This window comes from Rhea pennata, chromosome 8 (genome assembly GCF_028389875.1).
Source record: "Rhea pennata isolate bPtePen1 chromosome 8, bPtePen1.pri, whole genome shotgun sequence".
Classification (NCBI taxonomy): domain Eukaryota; kingdom Metazoa; phylum Chordata; class Aves; order Rheiformes; family Rheidae; genus Rhea; species Rhea pennata.
Genome location: NC_084670.1, coordinates 21301009 through 21320272, shown reverse-complemented (window position 1 = coordinate 21320272; position 19264 = coordinate 21301009). Strand labels below are relative to the sequence as shown.

General features: G+C 38.0%; 1 protein-coding gene across 1 annotated transcript in view; it reads left to right on the top strand.

Moving 5' to 3' along the window:
* Positions 1 to 8934: 8934 nt before the first annotated feature.
* The window catches only part of PLPPR5 (phospholipid phosphatase related 5), a 65917-nt gene continuing 55587 nt past the window's right edge, over positions 8935 to 19264 (top strand). The window contains exons 1-2 of the mRNA XM_062581247.1: positions 8935 to 8966; positions 12944 to 13018. Of these exons, the coding sequence (XP_062437231.1) occupies positions 12950 to 13018 (69 nt within the window). The 5' untranslated portion in view covers positions 8935 to 8966; positions 12944 to 12949. The remainder of the gene's footprint in view (positions 8967 to 12943; positions 13019 to 19264) is intronic.

Below are 19264 nucleotides of genomic sequence, written 5' to 3'. Positions count from 1 at the left end.
ATTGACAAGCTAGTCGCAACTTATGACTGAATGCTAAATAGATTCAGAACATCAACTAGCATGTTTGGGAAACCACATAGATGTTACATATGTAGCATGCATTTTATGAACTGTAAAATTAGGAGCGAATGCACAAATTGCTATGATGAATGGAAGAGTGCTTAACATTTAAACAAGGAAGTAGGTGTGTACAAGGTTGGTTGATCTTGTGAAATAAGATGCTGATATGGTTTCTCACATTAGTAATACTAGAAAGGAGCTGCTTATCTGATTATCTAGAGAGCAGAGAAGACCAGTGCTTTTAGCAGAAGACTCTCCTACGAATAAGATCCATCTGGCAACAGATGGTCAAGATGCAAGTATTCTACTTCTGAATCACAGTCTGAGATGCCATATTTAGAAAATGAATCTTTCAAAGATAGCTCCATGGTACAAAACTGTGTGTCATGATCCTTACATATGCATACTGAGGTATTTTCTGTTTACTTTGGCCTTTCGTTATAGTGTGGCTATATACTCCTGTATACATATTTTCGTTTAGTAGATAGCAAATCCTGCAGTTCACACCATCCTTTCAGATGTACCCCAGTTGCTTGATTAAGAAGTACATAATTTTATCACTGGAAAATGCAAACACAGCATAGAGATCCTATTTCATTTTTATTCATGAAATCTGTGGATTTATTTGAGGAGTCTGTGGGATTTAGCATATGTACTTAGGAGGCTAGTGGGGGTGGTGTTTTGGTATCAAGCAGGGCCAAGACATAGAGCTAGTCAACTCAACTCATACACCTTCATATATGGGTCTATGCTTAAATTTTCCATGTGAAGAAAAATCACCTTTTTTCTTTTGTTTACGATATTTACTGTGATATTTTTAGTCAAAAGAGATTAAGAAGAGGAAAGTTAGGTAACTGAGATCTTTACAATTATGTGATCAAAGTTCAAGTCAGTTAACTCCAACATTTCCCTGTTTTAATGAAGTATGAGGATGATTATCTAGTTTATATTCTTTGAAGTTTAATTGTGGCTTTTTATACATATTATTTTGCATAAATTAGGAATTATGCAAAAGCTAGAAATCGTCAGTGAATTTTATCTCTTCAGAAATAATACCAAGCTTTTGTGTTACATGAGGTGAAAGGGACAGCGTTGATTTTGCCAGAAGGAAGTAGAACAAATAGGCATAATCTAAAGAAATAGTGTGTAGAGGTTTACACACACTGTCCCTGTCAAAAATTGTCTTAATGAGTAACGTTTGAAAATCAAATTGTTGCAGCTGCATAGAGACTCTCACACTGGTGACAGGGTGTACCTCTTAGATTTGCTGAAAGAAGAATCATACCACTCTCAAATATAATTGTATCACATCATTTTTGGCAATACAGAATTTGCTTAGATGATCACATTAGGGAAGTACTTAGTATATTTTAAGATACAGTTTAAATATTAATCAAAGGCTGGGAAGAAAACCAGTACTATATGAGCACCCAGCTTCCCATAAATCACCCTCAAGAATTCTGCAGATCAGCAGTTCAAAACAACTTGAAATGCAGCCATTATTAAAAACAAATATTTTTGATATACCTTTGACCACAATGACTTCTGCTGCTTGTTTGTATACACTTCTGGTGACCATTAGAACAATTGAGTTTTTTTGGCAAAAATATTCAGAAATAGAAAATTTCAGTCTGGCATGTGAAGTAAATTAATTCAAGCTGGAATTGTTTGAGGCTTGTCAAACCTTGTAACTGAAACAATAATGAATGATTTTTACATCTATTCAAAACTAATCAACATAACTCAAATTTTGGACATTTGTTCATAATGAGAATAAAAAAATCAGGATGAAAATGTCAATACTGAATATATTTGGGGAAATCATAGTGTGGCGTCACTTATCCTGTTACTATATTATTCTAGTAAGACTAATACTGAGACCTCATTGATATACAGAAAGCACATTCATCAACTGAGAAGTTTTATCAGCAGGTTTTTCACATCTGGTCCCAAATGAGGTTATGTGACAGATAGATAAATGTCCAGCACTTGAAGTGGGCTGACTGCCTGTCCATCGTTCGTAATGACTGTGATTGGCCAGTCACGTAGTTAGAATAAACTATGCGTAAATGCCCCTGCAGATTCTGTGTGGCGAACTGAAAAGTGCATAGAAAAACTATGGCTGGCCATAAAGGACTTGAAGGACACTAAAGATATACTTGACTGAGCACTGGATGAGGCAATGAGTGGTGTGACATAGGGCACTTATCATATGTAGGTTTGTACGGTCATGCATGCATCAAGCCAGTTTGACTCACCCACTACCTCTGTAGCACTACCAGCCTCAACTGTGAGGGATTCTCAGCAGCAGTAATTGTAATTTCATCAATCTACAGCTATTAAAAAAAAATTAAATTCACAGAGTTATATTTTATTTGTGAATTATTTGTTCAGAACTTCCCTTTAGGAAGTTTTGTTTATACTGGCTTTGAAACAGACCCAATGTTGCTACGCTGTTGCATGACCTGTCTCATTCATTTTTCAGTGGGCAAGTAATATACAGAGAGCTGCAGCCCAGTTTGTCTTGCACGGTAAATCTGTGACTGCAGAGCAAGCTGCAGACTAAGACACAGTATGCTTAAGAAGTTCCGCATTTTTGAATACTTTTATTCTAAAACAGAGAGAAAGACAAAGACAATAAGCTGTTCCAAGAGTTACCCTGGACAGTTATGCTGTAGTAACTATTTCTGTGAGTGTCACTCTGCAGATTCCCGCAATCAGCTGCCTGACTGATGTGTCTCTGTATGTATCTTCTAAGTGGCAAGTACTGCCTGTTATTACTGTAGAAGGTCATCGTCACATCTGTATCTGATGGGATTTCATTGCAGTACTAGGACTTTGCTCCTTCACCCCAGTGGGGTATTTTTTTTTAATAGAATTAAGATCTGCCTTGATTTCACAAAAGAAGACATTCTATGAAATTCTTTTACTGGTTAATCCCATATTAATTTGCCTCCTTGCAAAGCAAGTGCATTCTCCCCTCATCATCTTAACATAAAAAATGACCTTGTTATTTCTGATAATGCCGTTTGTTGGGCAAGACCTAATCCTGTCACTACAAGTGTAATCCACTAAATCCCCTTCTGGCTGATAACACTTTTTACTACTTGAACTCTTGTGGAAGATTTTGTTTCAGTTATTGACAGGCTTCCAGGTCATCCTAACGTTAATCTTTAGATAATGAATAATATAAGAAAGCAAGGGCTGTAGTTTCTCTGGTTCCTCACTTTTGTCTTTCATGGTAGTAAGATTGGCTCTCAATACTGTTTCAGCTCTTTGTTTTGCATTTTTAAGAAACTCATTCTATTTAAATTCAAGACAGGAGAGCACCATTTAGCTGTCAGCATCATTACAAATGTACACTTAGCAGAAGCCAGCAAATGATGAGTAGACAAGAGACATTTATACAACGTGGGGAAACCACTGGGAAAGATGGTATGATGGTTTAAGTTTTACTGTCACCAACCTGCTGATAACATTCTCCTCTACATCTTGGTTATTCTTGACCTAGATGCTGCTGTCCCTAGGAAATCACTGAGGGCCTGGCAGATGCTGCAAGAACCTTCTAGGCTATGGATCAATGCAGATGAGATAGATGTGAGGTGGAAAAATGTTTGGAGGAAGTGGCAAAGTGAGCAACTGCCCTGGGCTTCAGGGGGAAAGAGCATCCAAAGTTCATTACTAAAATTCACCAGTTAGGAGCACCCCTGAATTGGCAGGTTGCAAAAACTATCAAGAATGTTTTTTTCTGCTCTCATGAAGGAGTTTGGTAATGGTTCACTCATGTGGACCTCAGCAGCTGATGGCAACCTGCTCTTGCACTGTTCAGGTTTCATTGGCTTCACATTTTGTTTTTGGATATACTTGAAAATATTGACTTTGATTAATATGGTGTGTGTTCAAATTATCTCAAAAAGTAATTTCTTCATTGAGCATCTTGACCATCAGTATGAGCTATGTTACTTATGTTACTTTTTTGTGTTACATAGATGAGATTGATGGAAAAACATTCCTACTGGTAGACATTTGGCTCTCATGTATTTATTTTTTTACTTTGGCAGAGCTTGAGCCTGAAAAGACAATTGCTCATATTTTTTCATTTTACAGTGTTTTCATAGGGAAAACTGATTTGGAAAAAAGTCACATATTTGTCCAAGTGCAAGCTCTCCAGCATTTTATTATTGAAAAAGGTATAGCCATTACTATATAAAATTCTCCTTTTCTATCACTTACATCTGAAGATCAGTTATTTGATATTCTGCAGTTTGATATTCAGTTTGCATTAGAAGCTAGGTCCATCTCTATTCTGTTAGTTATTCAGTGTGCTCAGTGTGCTGTTCATATGTAGAGCTGGAGTTAGCTTCCTATTACTTTGTATGTCCTTTACCCTTACATCCTAGTATCAGCACTAACATCAGCTTCAAGGAAAAGAGGCATTTAATTACCATACCACCAAAGCTTAAAATGTAATAGAAACCATTTTGGAGGAAGAGGATGAATAGTCTGAAAATCTGGAAAACTTGAATTACTCTACTGAGTTCTACAGATTGTTCTGACTGCACACTTCAGTATTTGCACCATAAATGAGTCTCTAAACAGGAGATGCTTGAAATGTAGTACAGATTACTAGAAGATATTTCTCTGATGCAAATTTAGATCTTATAAGACTTCTTTTTGATATAAGAACAAAGACTTGCCCTATTTGTGAAAGCCTGAGCAGTTTTTGAAAGCAGCTATATGTATATGTATATGTTTGTGTGCAACAGAGAGTATGTATATGTTTGTGTGCAACGGAGAGGTAGAACTACAGGTAAAAAGAAAAAAGTAAAAATCTTCACTAACTATTTTTCTGTGAGTAGAGTATCAGCTACTGTAAAAATAAGTGTTTTGTTCACCCCAATGAACTCCAACAGTGACAGGAGCTATGGAACTTAAGTTATGAAATTCAAGTTTGTCCTGTAATTGTAGCTGTGTAGATGAATATCATGGTTGAGCCTTTTTTGCCTATATAGTTAAGTCCACTGGCTGGTCCAGGAAGTCTTAGTTTGGTCACTTACAGAGACAAAGTAATGAACAATTTGAAACAATGAACTAACTGGAGAAAAGGTGGTTAACTGAACTCTTGGCCACCTTCACAATTAATTATTTGGCTAACTAGTCTAGGAGCTGTCTGGCTGGGGATTTTGGACTGTCTTGAAGATTTCTCCCAGAAGCTCCTGCTGTGCTTAGACCAATTTGTATGTCTCAATATGTTGATTAACATCACAGGTGACAAATTAGGCAGTTCCCCCTGGAAAATTGCTCCAACTGTACATAGATAAGATTCTCTTAAGTTGTCAGTAGAAACTGTTCCTGCAGATGCAGAAGTGGTCACATAGGGCAGTCTTTTGTACATAGCTAAGAGTTAGGAGATGTTTTATAGGCAGTTTAAGATAATCAGCTGTGATGGATCATGCATGTGCTGAAGTGGTCAGGTAGGACCATGGCCTAGCCGGGTTATAAGTATTCAACAGTAGTTTGGAAGTCTCACCCAATCCAGCTGAAGACATCTTTGCAAAGAACCCTGCAAAGGTGACTCTAATCACCATCCAAACAGTGATCAACTGTCCTGTTTGATTCCCTGCACAAGCATTACCCTATGGCAAGATCCCAGTAAGTAAGTGGTTTTTTTAACACTTTATCCATGAGAGTCTGTACAACTCAACTGAGCAAGGACATTGGGTAAGCTTGTTCCTTTTTTAGCATTTGTGCTATCATTTGTCTGTGAAGAGCAATGAGAAAGATTAAAGTTGCCAATTTATCAACTCCTGTGGCAGAAAATCTAAATTGATGTTTGCCTGTAAATTGATAATCGCCTGTGGGAATCAGAAAAAAGTCAGTGCTCTTCAGGTTTAATCAGCATTATCATAGTCCTGGAAATTGAAAAGGTGCTCCAAGAAATGGCCTCTTATGGTCAGAAGACTTGCCATGTCTTTCTTGTCCTCCTGGTTTCTCTAGCTACATCCATAACTTTGTGTTAGATCAGAATTCAGCCCAACACTTTCAGCCCAAAATTCATGATCATCTTTATTACCTTCAGTCTAAGTGATTTTCTGAGTCCAGTCTGGAGCAAGCCAGCAGGCACTAGTCAAGCCATTGAATCTCTTCACTTCAGCTCTGCCACTGTAGGCAATAGGGGCACAATGGGATAAATGATTTGTCTTTAAGGATTCAGGCTCCTCTGCCAAGGACAGTAAGGATGGTAGACATGTGCGTGTTAGACATGAGCTGCTGATCCACTTGTTTCCTATGCAGTGTCCTTGGCTGTGCTACCTTCTAAGCATTGCTCAGTGTGCCCCAAAATTCTGTACTTGAAAATTTTCTCTTAGACTATAACAGTAAAAGGAGACTACAAAGCTTTCTCTAAAAAATATTGCTGAATATTACTGTGATAAAAGAGACAAGGCGTTAACGATAGTGTTTGGTTCAGTAACATCAGTAACCACTAATCCCCATTGCTCTTCTATAAAGACCTAAGCTTCCTCAGTTTTAGCTTGTTATTCCATAGTAGTCCCTAGGTGACTAGTTTTCTTTCCTGCCTGCTCTCTGTTTTCCTGCCCTTACACTCATATCTCTCTGTATGTCAAAATGTGGTGAGGTTTCCTACTCATAAACATTTAAAAAGCGTGTACAAATTGCCTTTTATCAAAAGAAATAGGAGACAGCAGATTTACACTGCCAAGTACTATTTATGAAACTGAAAAATAGATAAAGTAGCACAAATCAAACATGACACTGAACACTGTGAAGCATTTTCATTTCAGTTTTTCAGTTATTGTCTCCAAATGTAATAAAAAGCTTTCTTTTCTATTTTAAACACTTCTGCAGCAAGAGCTCTGGGCGGTTAGAAAAAGCAGCATGCCTTCTTTCAGATGAGACAGTCTCAGTGTGTGGAATACCCCCTGCTTTTGAGTTATCATTCCGAATGTTGCTACCAGTTATTTTCCTGATAGCTGATCATGGTATCTTTTAGAACTGGCTTCTAAAATACCAGTTAGAAGGTCAGGAATATAGATATAACCTTTGTGAAACAAAACAACTAGTGAGGGGGCAGAAGGGGAAGAGAAGACAGCTACAGTCCTTCTCTGGTAAATTTAAGTGACAGTGGATGTTGAACAGTGTTTTTTATCACACTGGCCAGATTGCAGAGGAAAAAGAAAACACATGCTGTAGATTTCATTTGACCCCCATACTAAAACAAACTTGAAGCCTAAATATATCTAAGATGAATTCTAATAGAAATGTAAATGGACATAGATGTTCCTATAATCTGATCTGGCAGCTATGGTGCATGGCTTCCCAGCTGCTCAGAGTTCAGCTCAGCAGCTTGAGAAGCGTCTCCGTGCTCTGTTTGTGGGTCGCACAAACCGTGTAACTTGTTTTAGTTTGATTGCTGTCCACCTATTCACTGGGACTCTATTTCTGCCTGAAATTGTGGTATAAAGTGAGGTAATTAAAGCTTGTTGGAATGATGTTCACGTATGCTATAAAAGGCCAATAAAAGGCTTTATTTAGCTTTTATAGTATATTTATAGACACATGCACAAACACAGACATACAGAGACATATACATATATACAAAATGAGAAAGTGCTTGCTTTGGACTTGGAAGCAAAAATACAGGGTGACCAGGAATTGCTAAAGAACTCCTACAATAGAACTCCTGCAATAGAACTCCTGCAATAGGAAAGCCTATAGAAACTGGTGTAGCTTGGGTTGCCACCAGCAGGGTGAGGTTAGAAGGGGTTCCTGGAACTTGTGCTTATTCTCATCTTATAGTACTGCCTTTTCTTCCCACTAGTGGAGGATTTTTCTTGTTTCTCTGCATAAAATCGAGGTAGGTTTCAGACCTGCAGACTTCAAGCACTCATGCTTTATGTTCACAGAGCACATAGAGCACATTTTCCCTCTTTACTAAGAGGTGTTTGTCAGTATCTTAGAGAAAAGTATCTTCGCTCTTTTTCTTCATTAGTAAGTCATCATCTTCCCCATTCTCTATTGCCTCTGTAAAGACCTCCTAGATTTGGCACTTAAAGGGTTTCTGTGATGAGGATTTGTTTTCTTCATAACACAGTGACCTTGTTTTTTGTTTTCTTGATAAATTTAACATTCCCCAGACACATTCTCTGTTTACCTTCTGGCAAGGTGCTACATTTTTACCACACTGGGGAGTATAAATACTATACATGACTCCAGCGAGTTGTGTTTGTGTTTTAGTAAATTTTATTAGTTCAGAGCTTATCTTTATCTCTCCTGAATTATTGATAAGTATTTTGTCTTTGGCGTAGGTGAACCTCATCCATAAGTGGAAAGACAAAATCGAATGTGTCGTTTGTATTTCTAACTCAATTCCAAACTATAGGGAAACCTATGATGGAATAAAAATGTTGTAATTATGGTGTTTTAGATCTGTTTGGCTCTTGTATAACAAGCTTTGTAAGATAGGTAGCAGCAGGCTAACAAATTACTTCAAACTGGCTTTTATTGGAAAAGGGACATGCCAGAAGACAGTCATACAAATGGCAACTGTGGAGAATATGGTTGGGAACATAGTGGGGAGATTAGGGGACTCTCTTTCGACTGAGAATATCTCTGTTCTCAACATTTTGTGGCTGTGCCAGAAATACTGTGATATTAAGTAAAGCACTTGAAATCATATTCAAGCTGTGAGCCTAAGTATTTCCTCTTCTGTTTCTAAGTAACACTGGAAGTGTCTTTGTGCTAGGCATCTTTTTTATATTAAAATTTTTTTAGAGTTGCCTGCAGCTCGTTGCTGATGTCACATCCGAAGAGGAGACATTCCTGTGAACCTGAAGGACTGGAAGCAATAAGCATGTCTATTAATCACCTACAAGACTGGTTTCCAGGTAAAAAGCAGGGCAGTGACTGCTTTTTGTTAGAAAATTGTGTTGTTTTGGCTGTGGTCTTGCTTCTATGCCCTCTGTATAATAGTTCAAAGTAAAAAAAAAAAAAAATCATCCTAGAAACACGATTGCAACTCTCTCATGCTGAGGAGAGATACTGAGGCTCCTTACAAGCTGAATGGAGTGTGCTGTGCACCTCCAAATGGGATTAGAAACAGTGAGCATGGTGGTGAGAACTACATAAATTGATGATGTTCAGCCAACAGCTGCCAAGAGTGAGATTCAGCTTGTAACAAGCCTTTTCTCAGAGGTGCGGTGAGGTGCTTCCACTCAAATTCCATTGTCCAGAGCTGCTCATGGAATTGTGTGCCGGCAGTCTTTCTCTCAAAAACAGAGCACAAATATGAAAGTGACTCCCAAGTATAGTTGTGAGGCAGATTGATGGTGACATATAGCTGAGGTGGACTTGTGTGGAGACTGATCCTGTAGGCTTCTGTTAGACATACTCCCAGTACAGTAGCTGGAGATGGGCAGACTGGCTAATGCATACTATGGGGTATTGCCAGAATAACTTTCATAGGCTACCTAGTAACTAGTTACAGGAGAAGACTTTATATTACTGAAACAGAACCAGTTCTTTATGTAGAGCTTTTTCTAGGGACATCTGTAGCATTTTAGTTATGCCCTTCTGGATGCTTCATTCAGGATCACTCATCTTCCTCCAAACTCATAGCAACAACCTCTGGAGAGGCTATTACAGATATAGTGTTTGTTCATCCTATAGTATGGGTTCATAAGGGATGTCCTAGGCTTCAGCCAGTGTTTGTCTCCATGCTATGAAAAAGGAAGTTCTGGAACACACCTCAGGCTCTGCGGTTCATCCCCATTTTAGTGCATGAAGAGAGCTTCAGGCGTTGGCACACACCCAGCTGCAGTACTTAGGAGGCCCTAACAACAACATCTCTCTCCTTTGATGCTGTGCTGGAGAAAAGGAATCGTAGGCCCTTCTCATTCCCAGGGTAATTTCTGAAGAGCAGCCATGTATTAGTGCTTAATGCACAGAGCTTGTTTTCTTTTCCTCAATGTACTGTAAGCCTTAATAAATAATAAATAATAGCTATGTTGGTGTCTTTTTAATGAGCTGAGCCTATAGTCCCAATGTGCAGTAGCTGTGCCTGCATATCTCCATATGCAATATTAACGGTTATATTATATAACTATGTAACAGTTTCAGAGGAGTCAAAGGGATTTTTGCCTGAGTGAGAATTTGATTCCATTGGAATGTGAACAGCAGAGGTTGGCCCTGGATACGTACAAGTAAATCGATCAATCATGGAGCTATCATTTTCTTATCAAAATAATCATATGCTCTTCATACGCTCAGCCTTTAACAGTTAGAGAGATGTTTCAAGAACATATGCCATGCTCTTGGCCCGAAGAAGCATTTTCGTGTTTCGCTGCTTTGAATAAATGCAAACTGATTGCATATAGCCATGGCTGTGTTTGATAGTTCCAAAGGCTGTTCAAAAAAAGCCCAGAATGACAAGATCCCAATCAAAAAGATGATAGCTTCCAGGGAGGCCTAGCTGGAACATGCAGAAGTCTCACTGAACGTCTAGGCACCACACTTCTATAACTCACTCAGAAGGGGAGGGAGGCGCAGTGTCAGATTCCCCCAGCCACCTTTCTGAGGGGACAAGGGCCGTCCAGGATGCTGTCTGCGTTGCTGGTAGCCGGGCTGCATACACACATAGCAGGATTTGTTTTTCTGATGTTGCTTGGAAGCATATGGGAAGATACGAGAAAAGAAGAAACTGGAAAACAGGAAGACAGGGACAAGAGAGAGTAAAAAGAAATGAGTGATTAGATAGAAAGGAAGAACAGGAAGGGACACAGTTGAGAAAAACAGAGGAGGGCTAAGGGACTGTTTTACCAGGCTTTAGGAAAAGGCTAGAGAGAAAGCTAGAAGTACCTGGGAATAAGAATTGGCACAGAATTCCTTAAAGACAAAGCTGTTGGAGTAGCCCCCTCCAAAGCTATTACTACTGCCAAGCAGTTGTTTATGACCATGCTCACATGGCTCAAACTCTAGTAGTGAGCAAGTAAATAAATATTGTTATAAAGCATGGTTGTGTATATATATGTAAAGCAATGAAAAAGCTGATGTGGAATATAAGGCTTAGTGAATGAAGAGGCCTCGTTTTAAGGCTTGAATATCACTTCAGTAGGTGGGAAGAGCATTTTTGCATAACAGTGAATTAAAATTAGCTAGCGGGGTAGGTGAATGCGAAAATATTTATTAACTACTGTCTAGGAGTAAGAATTGAAGCAGGCCGTGACTTTGCAACACTAATTTTTCCAAATGTTTAGGGGGTAGATAAGCACATGTTGTTCAAATTTTTCAATTTAATTAAGGAGTAAGAAATCATTAAGGAGCAGAAGACTTCCGAATCTGAAAAAACCCTGAAGAAGGGTTATTGGTGTTAAAATGGGGTCTATCCCCATTTCTCTGAGGTAGTCCTACCGTTAGCCTGACTATTAGTGCTTGAGCCTATACACTCTCTAATACTATTCCTCTTAAGCTAGGGAAATCAGGAATGGTCTGCCAACTTATTGGCTGAATGGTAGAGGGTTAAAAAAAATTGAAGATAATATAAATGCTAGACAGAGGTAGAGTGGATTCTGTTAATCTCTGTAGGTGTAGGTTTTTAAATAGTGTTTTATATTTTATTTGCTCTTACGTTAACCTCATTTAAGGTAATTACAAGTTAACAGGCCAACAGGGTTGCCCTATTCCTGTGGGTAAGGCAGTCCTCAAAGTCCTAAGAGTGGCTTGCCATTCAATATATTGCTCCAGGATCTCCAAGAGGCATACTCCAGAGTGTGTCTGAAAAGAGCTAATAGAAAAGAGTGTTCCAGTGGCTTCTGTTACCGAGAAAGCTTATGCAGAGAGCATACTTGAACTTCATGGGTCCTGTGAGAACTTATGGTGAGATTAAAACAAAGATGAAAAATGGGAGATGAGTTTTAAGAAAAATAAATGTTTTAAAATATGTATTTTTTTACGGAAGAAGAGAGGAGGCAGGCTTTTCTCCTGCTCACATGAGCATAAACCTGTGGCCATTCCACTAATGACCAAAATATACATCTGGATTCACAGGCTTATAACTGATAGCATATTCTGCCCAGCATTTGGAAACAATTTTTTTTAATTCTTGAGGATGCTTACTCCCCTGGAGAATGTAGTTGATTTGCTATTGCTGTCATGGGCTGATTCCTAGGATCATCACATTGGTGATGCATTGGTTTCTCCTGGTCTCTTTCTGTAGCACAAATTAGTAGTGTGGACTTTTCTTTCAGGGGATTGCAGCTTTTTTGTTTTTTTAAGAACAGAGCTTAATTTTCTTACAGGGTGCCTTTCTTACAAGGTGCCTTTTGGTTTTGCAGCTACAGTGTTGAGAACAAATATTCTGTGAGTTCTTCAGAATAAGATATTACAGTATGATGATTACAAGAGACTTGACTTCACAGCTTGGTAGTTCTTTCTACCCATTGCACTCAGTGTACCCATGCTTCTGTAGAAGATACTAACATCTGGTAGGTTCAGTTTTTATTTCTACAAAACTTTTGTGCCTCTGCTAATGCCTCTTTAGGAGAGTCCTTAAGTATAAATTTTAAGTACATGCTTAAGATTCTTTGAAGTCAGTGGCTCTGCTGGAAAGAGCTAAAGGATTCGTTTTGAATCCAAACACGTCAAAATATACAGGAATATTATTAAAACAATTTTAAGTGCAAATCTTTATATAGGTACTGTATTTGGAACAATAATGGCTGGAATCAATTTAACAAAACAATCAAATATAAATTAACTTGAGTTATATAAATAACTCAAGCCTTTTATAGTCTACTCTGGGCACTTTATTTTCAATAATGCCAACTCCTTACAGATGGACATAAAGTACTTTTTTTTTTCTTCACAGGTGAATATGATTTCAAACAGCAGGCATCAGTCTCAGACAAACTATTTGACGTTGTTACGTTTCATATTAGTTGAGGTAAGAAAACACTGTAGATGCATTGCTAAGTTACTTGGGTGTTTTTTAAGAAAATGCTCTCAGCATTTACAGATTTATATTTACCAATATACTTGTATTTATCCTAATATGAAGTGTTATCTGCTATAAGGCAATCACCTTTTGTGACTGTGAATAAAATTTCAGTCCTTGTAACTATAATTTTTTATTTTAGTCTTTGCATGAGATGGAGTGAAGGTGGGTACTTAAACCTGAACTTTCATTTTAAGTGCATTAAATGTTCTGAAGTGCCAGAATCCAAGAGTAAAATACTTCTGAGCTGGACACATATAGATACTGGTGGTTAAATCTTGCTAATAATGCTCCATAAAAATTTAGAATTCTTTTCGTTTGTTAGTCCTAAAGCAGTTTACAGTTGAGGGTATCATCCTTTTCATTTTAAAGATCTGGAACAGTGGAGCAGAAAACTTCTTTAATTGTTCAAGGTGAGTCAGTGTTAGGAACAGGAAACATTTTGAAATGGTCAATATTGAGAAACGTTAGCTCCATATAAGTAGATTATTTTGCTTTTGATTTACTTCTGAGACTAGTCGCACTGTAATTACCGAGGTCTATGAAGAGTTCCTTTTATTCGTTCTGATACTTGTAGATCACCTTCGTAGCTTAAATGACACCAGTTCAGTCTGCCCTGCAGTGGAGCTGTAGCAGCCATTCAGCATAGATCTGTTCAGCTCTATTTGAGCTGGCTTTAAAGTAGATGTTTTCAGCCTCACCATGAGCTCAGCAGAACTGGCTGCTTGGGAGGGTTTGGAGTGCCTGGTGGCCTTGCTGTAACCCCACTGTTAAGTTGAACTAACATTATTAAAGCTAGCTTATAGATCCAGAGGTGCAGGATGAAGCACAACCGTAACGGTGTGTATGGCTGGGAGTATGCTTAATGTGCCTGGGTGTGTGAGGGAGGCAATTACAGCGCCTTAGTTGCTGCGGTAATCCTGTGCTAGCTTTTAGATTTAAGTGCACTACATTGCTGTCGCAGCAAGGTCTATAATGTGGAAATGTCCCATTTTCTGCTACCATAACAGGTGCAGGCTGACTTCTGGGGTATGGACAAAACTGTATTATAACAAATATATTATTAATATATATTATTAATATATAAAAAGCATGTTATTATATAACAATACATTTCTTGTGGAACATTGGATTCTGTGGAGTGCAGTTCAAAGTAGAAATTCTTTGGATAAACACTACTTAAGCTGTGGGAGAATGAGGGATTTACATTCAGTTTCTTGCTCCATGACAGATTTCCTGTGCTGTGTTGAAAACACCTAGGGAAAGAATTAGGCATTCTAATGCCTGGATTTTAGCTAACCTGTTTGGTTGCATCTAATTGGGTCTTGGTGGTCTCAGTGGTGTTTAATAGTGAACTGTAGAAGTAAAAGTTGAGGAACATTAAGATTCTTTTGTGGATCTAGCTCCTAAAATCTCTGTGTCTTCGTTCCCATCTCCTTACCCTGCAATGGCATTGGGAATTGAATGCTCTGGTTGCTGTGGGACCCTCAGATTTTCTATGATGCATCTAGAGACGTCTGAAAAATGAAGAGAGGATATCATAAATTGAGGGAAGACATAGTGACATGCCAAGAGAAAGTCGGCCATGGTATAAACATTAGGACTTAAGTGACCCTTCATGAATAAGTTTTTTTCCTTCACAGAGTCTTTCTTCTTTGTCTTTGAAATTGCTATGCTCTTATCAGCACGTTTTAGAAGTTGCTTCCAAGTGGATAGAAAATTGCTTCATTATCTGGTATTATTTCTGTCACATCATTTCAAGTAGTTTTGTAACTTGACAATTTATGTTCACTCTTTTCAAGTAGTGTTTATGATCTGCTGTGACACAAATCACTGCAGAACTGCTGGCTTTTCTTGCTTGTGCTATGTCATCCTGTGACAGCATCAAGATGCACGATCTCCGTAATGTCAGTTCTAATGGCAATTGAGGATCCAAAAATCTGATGATGTCCTCATACTACTGTATAGGTTTATGTCATGGAATTCGCTAGGGAGAGAGTATGTGAGGTTGTGGTGGTGATTGTCAGTTGATGGTGACTGTCTGTCTGTGGATACCTGGCATCTCAGCAAAATTTGTATAACTGAACTATCCGCCAGAGAGAGAGTTTATCTGCAAAAGTCGAGTAATAACTAACTAGCAGTGTGCAGCTTCATCAGCCTGTATTTCAAGAGTTTGCTTTGCATGGAACACAGTTAGAAAAAAGTCCCCTTTCCTGTCAGCCTTTGTTTATTTGGGTATTAGAGCATCTGAGCAGACAAATGCAATAACAGGAAATGAAATAGGACTGTACATAAGTCCTAGCTTGCTTCTCAGAGAAATGTGTCAGAGATCCTGTTGTACTTCATACCAATGATGTCCTGGGAGCACTTCCTCCTGAATTCAGCAGCAGCTGGGATGTCAAAGCTCAGCAGGAGCCAGTCAGGCATTCCGTGCTGGGAGCTACGCTGGTGCAGCAAAGCGTATGTCTGCACATCTGAAGCTATATAAAGGTCAGTACCTCAGCCCTTGAAGAAGTGAGGGTGCTGGCTGGAGACTAGGACTGCAGGGAATAGCTACGTACATGTTAGTCGGGTTCTATTTCATTCTTTTCAGAAAAATATGACTTTCTCATGAGTAGCCTTTAGATTAGGAGCAAAAGAAAAGGAGATCAGTGATTTATATTAGGGGAATGCTAGGAGTAGGTCATCTCTTCCAACAAGGCAGAACAGAGGTGTGGTATTTTATGTTATTTTTTTGACTTCTTACAGGTTGCCTCCAAGCATAGGCTCAACTTTGCTTTGCAATGGTGTGGCATCAGGAGATAATTTGGTTACTAAATATGATCCTGGATGACACTTAGCAATACCTTGGTTATGCACTCTACAGAGCTCTTTATGCAATTTATTTTCCATTGAATTGTGAATGTTCTCATAGCTGAGCATCAAGATGACTCAGACAATTTACAGCTGATTCAACAGTAGGAGGTCAATCTTAGCTTTTCTTTTATGCTTTGGGTTCTCAGAAATTATTTTCTGCCCAAGAAGGGCATTATTTATAAACTCTCTCTTGTATATTTTTAACAGCCTATAATTCTCCTGCTTTCCTGCTTTCCTGCTTTCCTGCTTTTAGTACCTAAGTAGCTTGTTGATGATCCTAAAAACTGGCCAGTAAGGAATTCAACATAGAATGCAGAAACCAGTTACAAGTGAATGAATCAGCTGCAATTTTATGAAATTATGATATGATATGATATCAAATATGATATTGGAATGCCAACAAGGAAGTAGCAAAAAATGTTTCACACCCTGAGAAATCTCCCATCAAAAACCAGCCTTCAAAGTCACCACTTGTCAAGCAATTTATATTTTACTTGGGTATTTATTGCCACTTGAAGACTTGTAATACCCTTTAGGTGTTGACTTAGATGCCTGATAACTTTTTTCTTCAGTGCCAAGTAAAACAGCACATGAAAGGGAAGTGCAATATTAAAATAGTGTACAGATTTGTTTCTAATAATATTTTTATGTAATGTCTCTTCTCCAAGACTTAGCTCTTATATTCTGCATAGCCACTTGAAATAAGGTGTTGGAGCCTGCAAAACAGAATTGTGTGTGAGAAGTACATTGTGGTAGGAATTACAGACAATGCAAAGATTATGATAGTAGTTCTACCCATTAATAATAATAACAAAAAATATTCAGTGGGTTTTTGATGATGTAAAGAAATGCAAACTGTTTTAAAGCGCTGCAGGGCTTTAAATAGCATACATTAATGCAGAATATCAGGGCAGAATCCAGTATGCACAGTATTTGATGCAATCGAGGTTATGTAGAGACTTCATGGGAATAATAAAATTGTAGGTGAAAACCCCACTTAGAAAGTATCCCCCATGGCTTTTAGTGACTTTGGCTGTCCTTGGCTTGTTCTCTGGGTGGAAAGCTGTTTCTTCAGTTATAGGTAGCTCTTTTACTCATTTTGATTTATGAAGAGTATGTTTTTGATCTTTGTGTGGATTTCTTGGAGCATCTGAATTGGAAGAAGTGATTGTTTTTTCACGTCTGGCATCCCATTAACTACTTCTAGTTTATGAGTTCAGATATAGACATAGTCCCAACAGGTGACACAGTGAAGTGGCTTTTGGGCAATACATAAGTTTTGAAGGACAAAATGAATTGCTCAGGCACGTATTCTCATTAAATTTTTCCGGAGTGTTATAGAGATTCATTACAAAACAGGTGTCAGGATTGACTGTCCTCTGATCAACCAAAAAAATAAAAAAAAGTGTCCTTTTAAAATTTTGCTGAATTTGATATATGGATTATTTGACAAAGTGTACCTAGGGAATTACATCTCTGAAATCTGTGTGTTGCTCTCCTGTTCCAATAGATCCTTCTTTTCCTTTGTGAAAATGGAAGAGTTTGTCTGCTCTGAACTTGAATCTTATATATGTTAGTGCCAAAATTGATTAGCCTATATTGTCTGCTGAATTGTTCATTTAATCTACTTCTGAAGAGAAAAACCTTAATTGAAAAGTATTCTTTCACAATCCTTTTCTATTACTAATTTGTTTATTTTAGTAACATTTTACAATGAAAAATGTATGTATGTGCAGCAATACATATTTGGTCCATCATTGTTAACAGGAATAACCCACTGTTGGAGGCAGTCTGCAGGGAGGCTGTGGCTGGAGGCTGTGGCTATCTATGTGGTATTTTAATTTCAAGAACAGCAGCACATTTTATTTGACAATGACCTGAAAAAATAAACTTGCAAGCACATCTAAGAGGTTGAAAAATGTTCAGGGAGAGTTGCACTGAGAGCAGTGCAACTGTGAAAGAACTGATGCTGATGAAAAGCACTAATTGTGCTAATGAAACTTTTTAATATCTTCTACTGACAAGGCAAGCACTGGAAGGCTGCTCCTTCTGTGAAATGGATGAAGCACAGTCATTCAATAACTGTTCTTTATTTTATAATGTAATCTTCCCAAGCAGTTTCTCAGCTTGGCTCTCATAAACCAGAAACACCATAGTAAGCAATTTCGCTGCTACAGGTAATTGTTTAAGTTGTTAAGGACTTGCACAGCAGAGAACCAGGTGCAAATAAATGTCCTGCTTTGAAGAGCTGTGTTAGTCACCCCAGGCAGTGTAGAAATGAGCCAGCTGCTCATTTCTACAGCTGAGGTTTGTCCTCATCTGCTGGTAAAGAAAGCAACTGGCCTGGTCAATAGCATGGAGCAGGTACTATTTCTCCTCCTTCTGTTAATGCCTTTTTTTACTTACAGAAAATAGATTTGAGCAGAAGAAAACAGTAAATGGGGATGTCAAGGACAGTAAACTAAAAAACCATGAATCAATTTTTATATAATTGCATTGAAATCTCTCTCTCTCTTTTTTTTTTTTTTTTTTTTCCCCATGACAATAAGAAGTGCAGGGAACAGAAATTTCCCTGCATCCAGTGAATGCATTGCCGTTTACCTTGTCTGCTGGTTATCCTAGAAACAAGGAGAGCAACAGGAGTCCTGTACCTGTTGCATATGAACAAGGTCTTTGAACCTTTGTCTGTGGGATATTTTTAGTATATTTAGGGATATGTTTAGACAATGGAAGACAACAAAAGTCATTTTTAAGAGCCATCCCAATCGATTTATAAGCTTTATTACTCTGTATTTCTTTAAAACACTTACACACACAACATTTCTCCTTCTGAGATTTTGTCTATGTTTAGAGGAAGAGTATATGACAAAAGCTCCTCCGTGTCTCTGTTTTCATTACTCTTGTTTCTGAGCTGCTAGATGCAAAGTTGTTGCAAGACAGTTAAGATATGAAATAGGAAGTGCATGAATATAACCTCTGTGGATGATATGCATTTGTTAGAAATACCATGTACAGTGTATTATGTATGAATTGGCTTATTAGTGACTTTGGTTGTGTAACTAATGTCAAGGTCAACTGGTACAAATCTGAGATTGTCCCCATTTCTGTGGGTTTGTTTTGTTTAGTAGGTTTTTTTTGCTAAATGAAATTTCCTGATGTTCCTAATGGAATTAAATTCTGGACATTAGCATGCCTAATAAGCTAAATAATTTGCTTAAATCCAATTTGGATACTGTCCTAGTTACTATAGACACAGTATGCAGCATGTTGGATATTGGCATTACTTTATGAAGAAAAAGTTAATGTCGTAAAATTGTGTGTCCTAAGAAGGTTGTTATC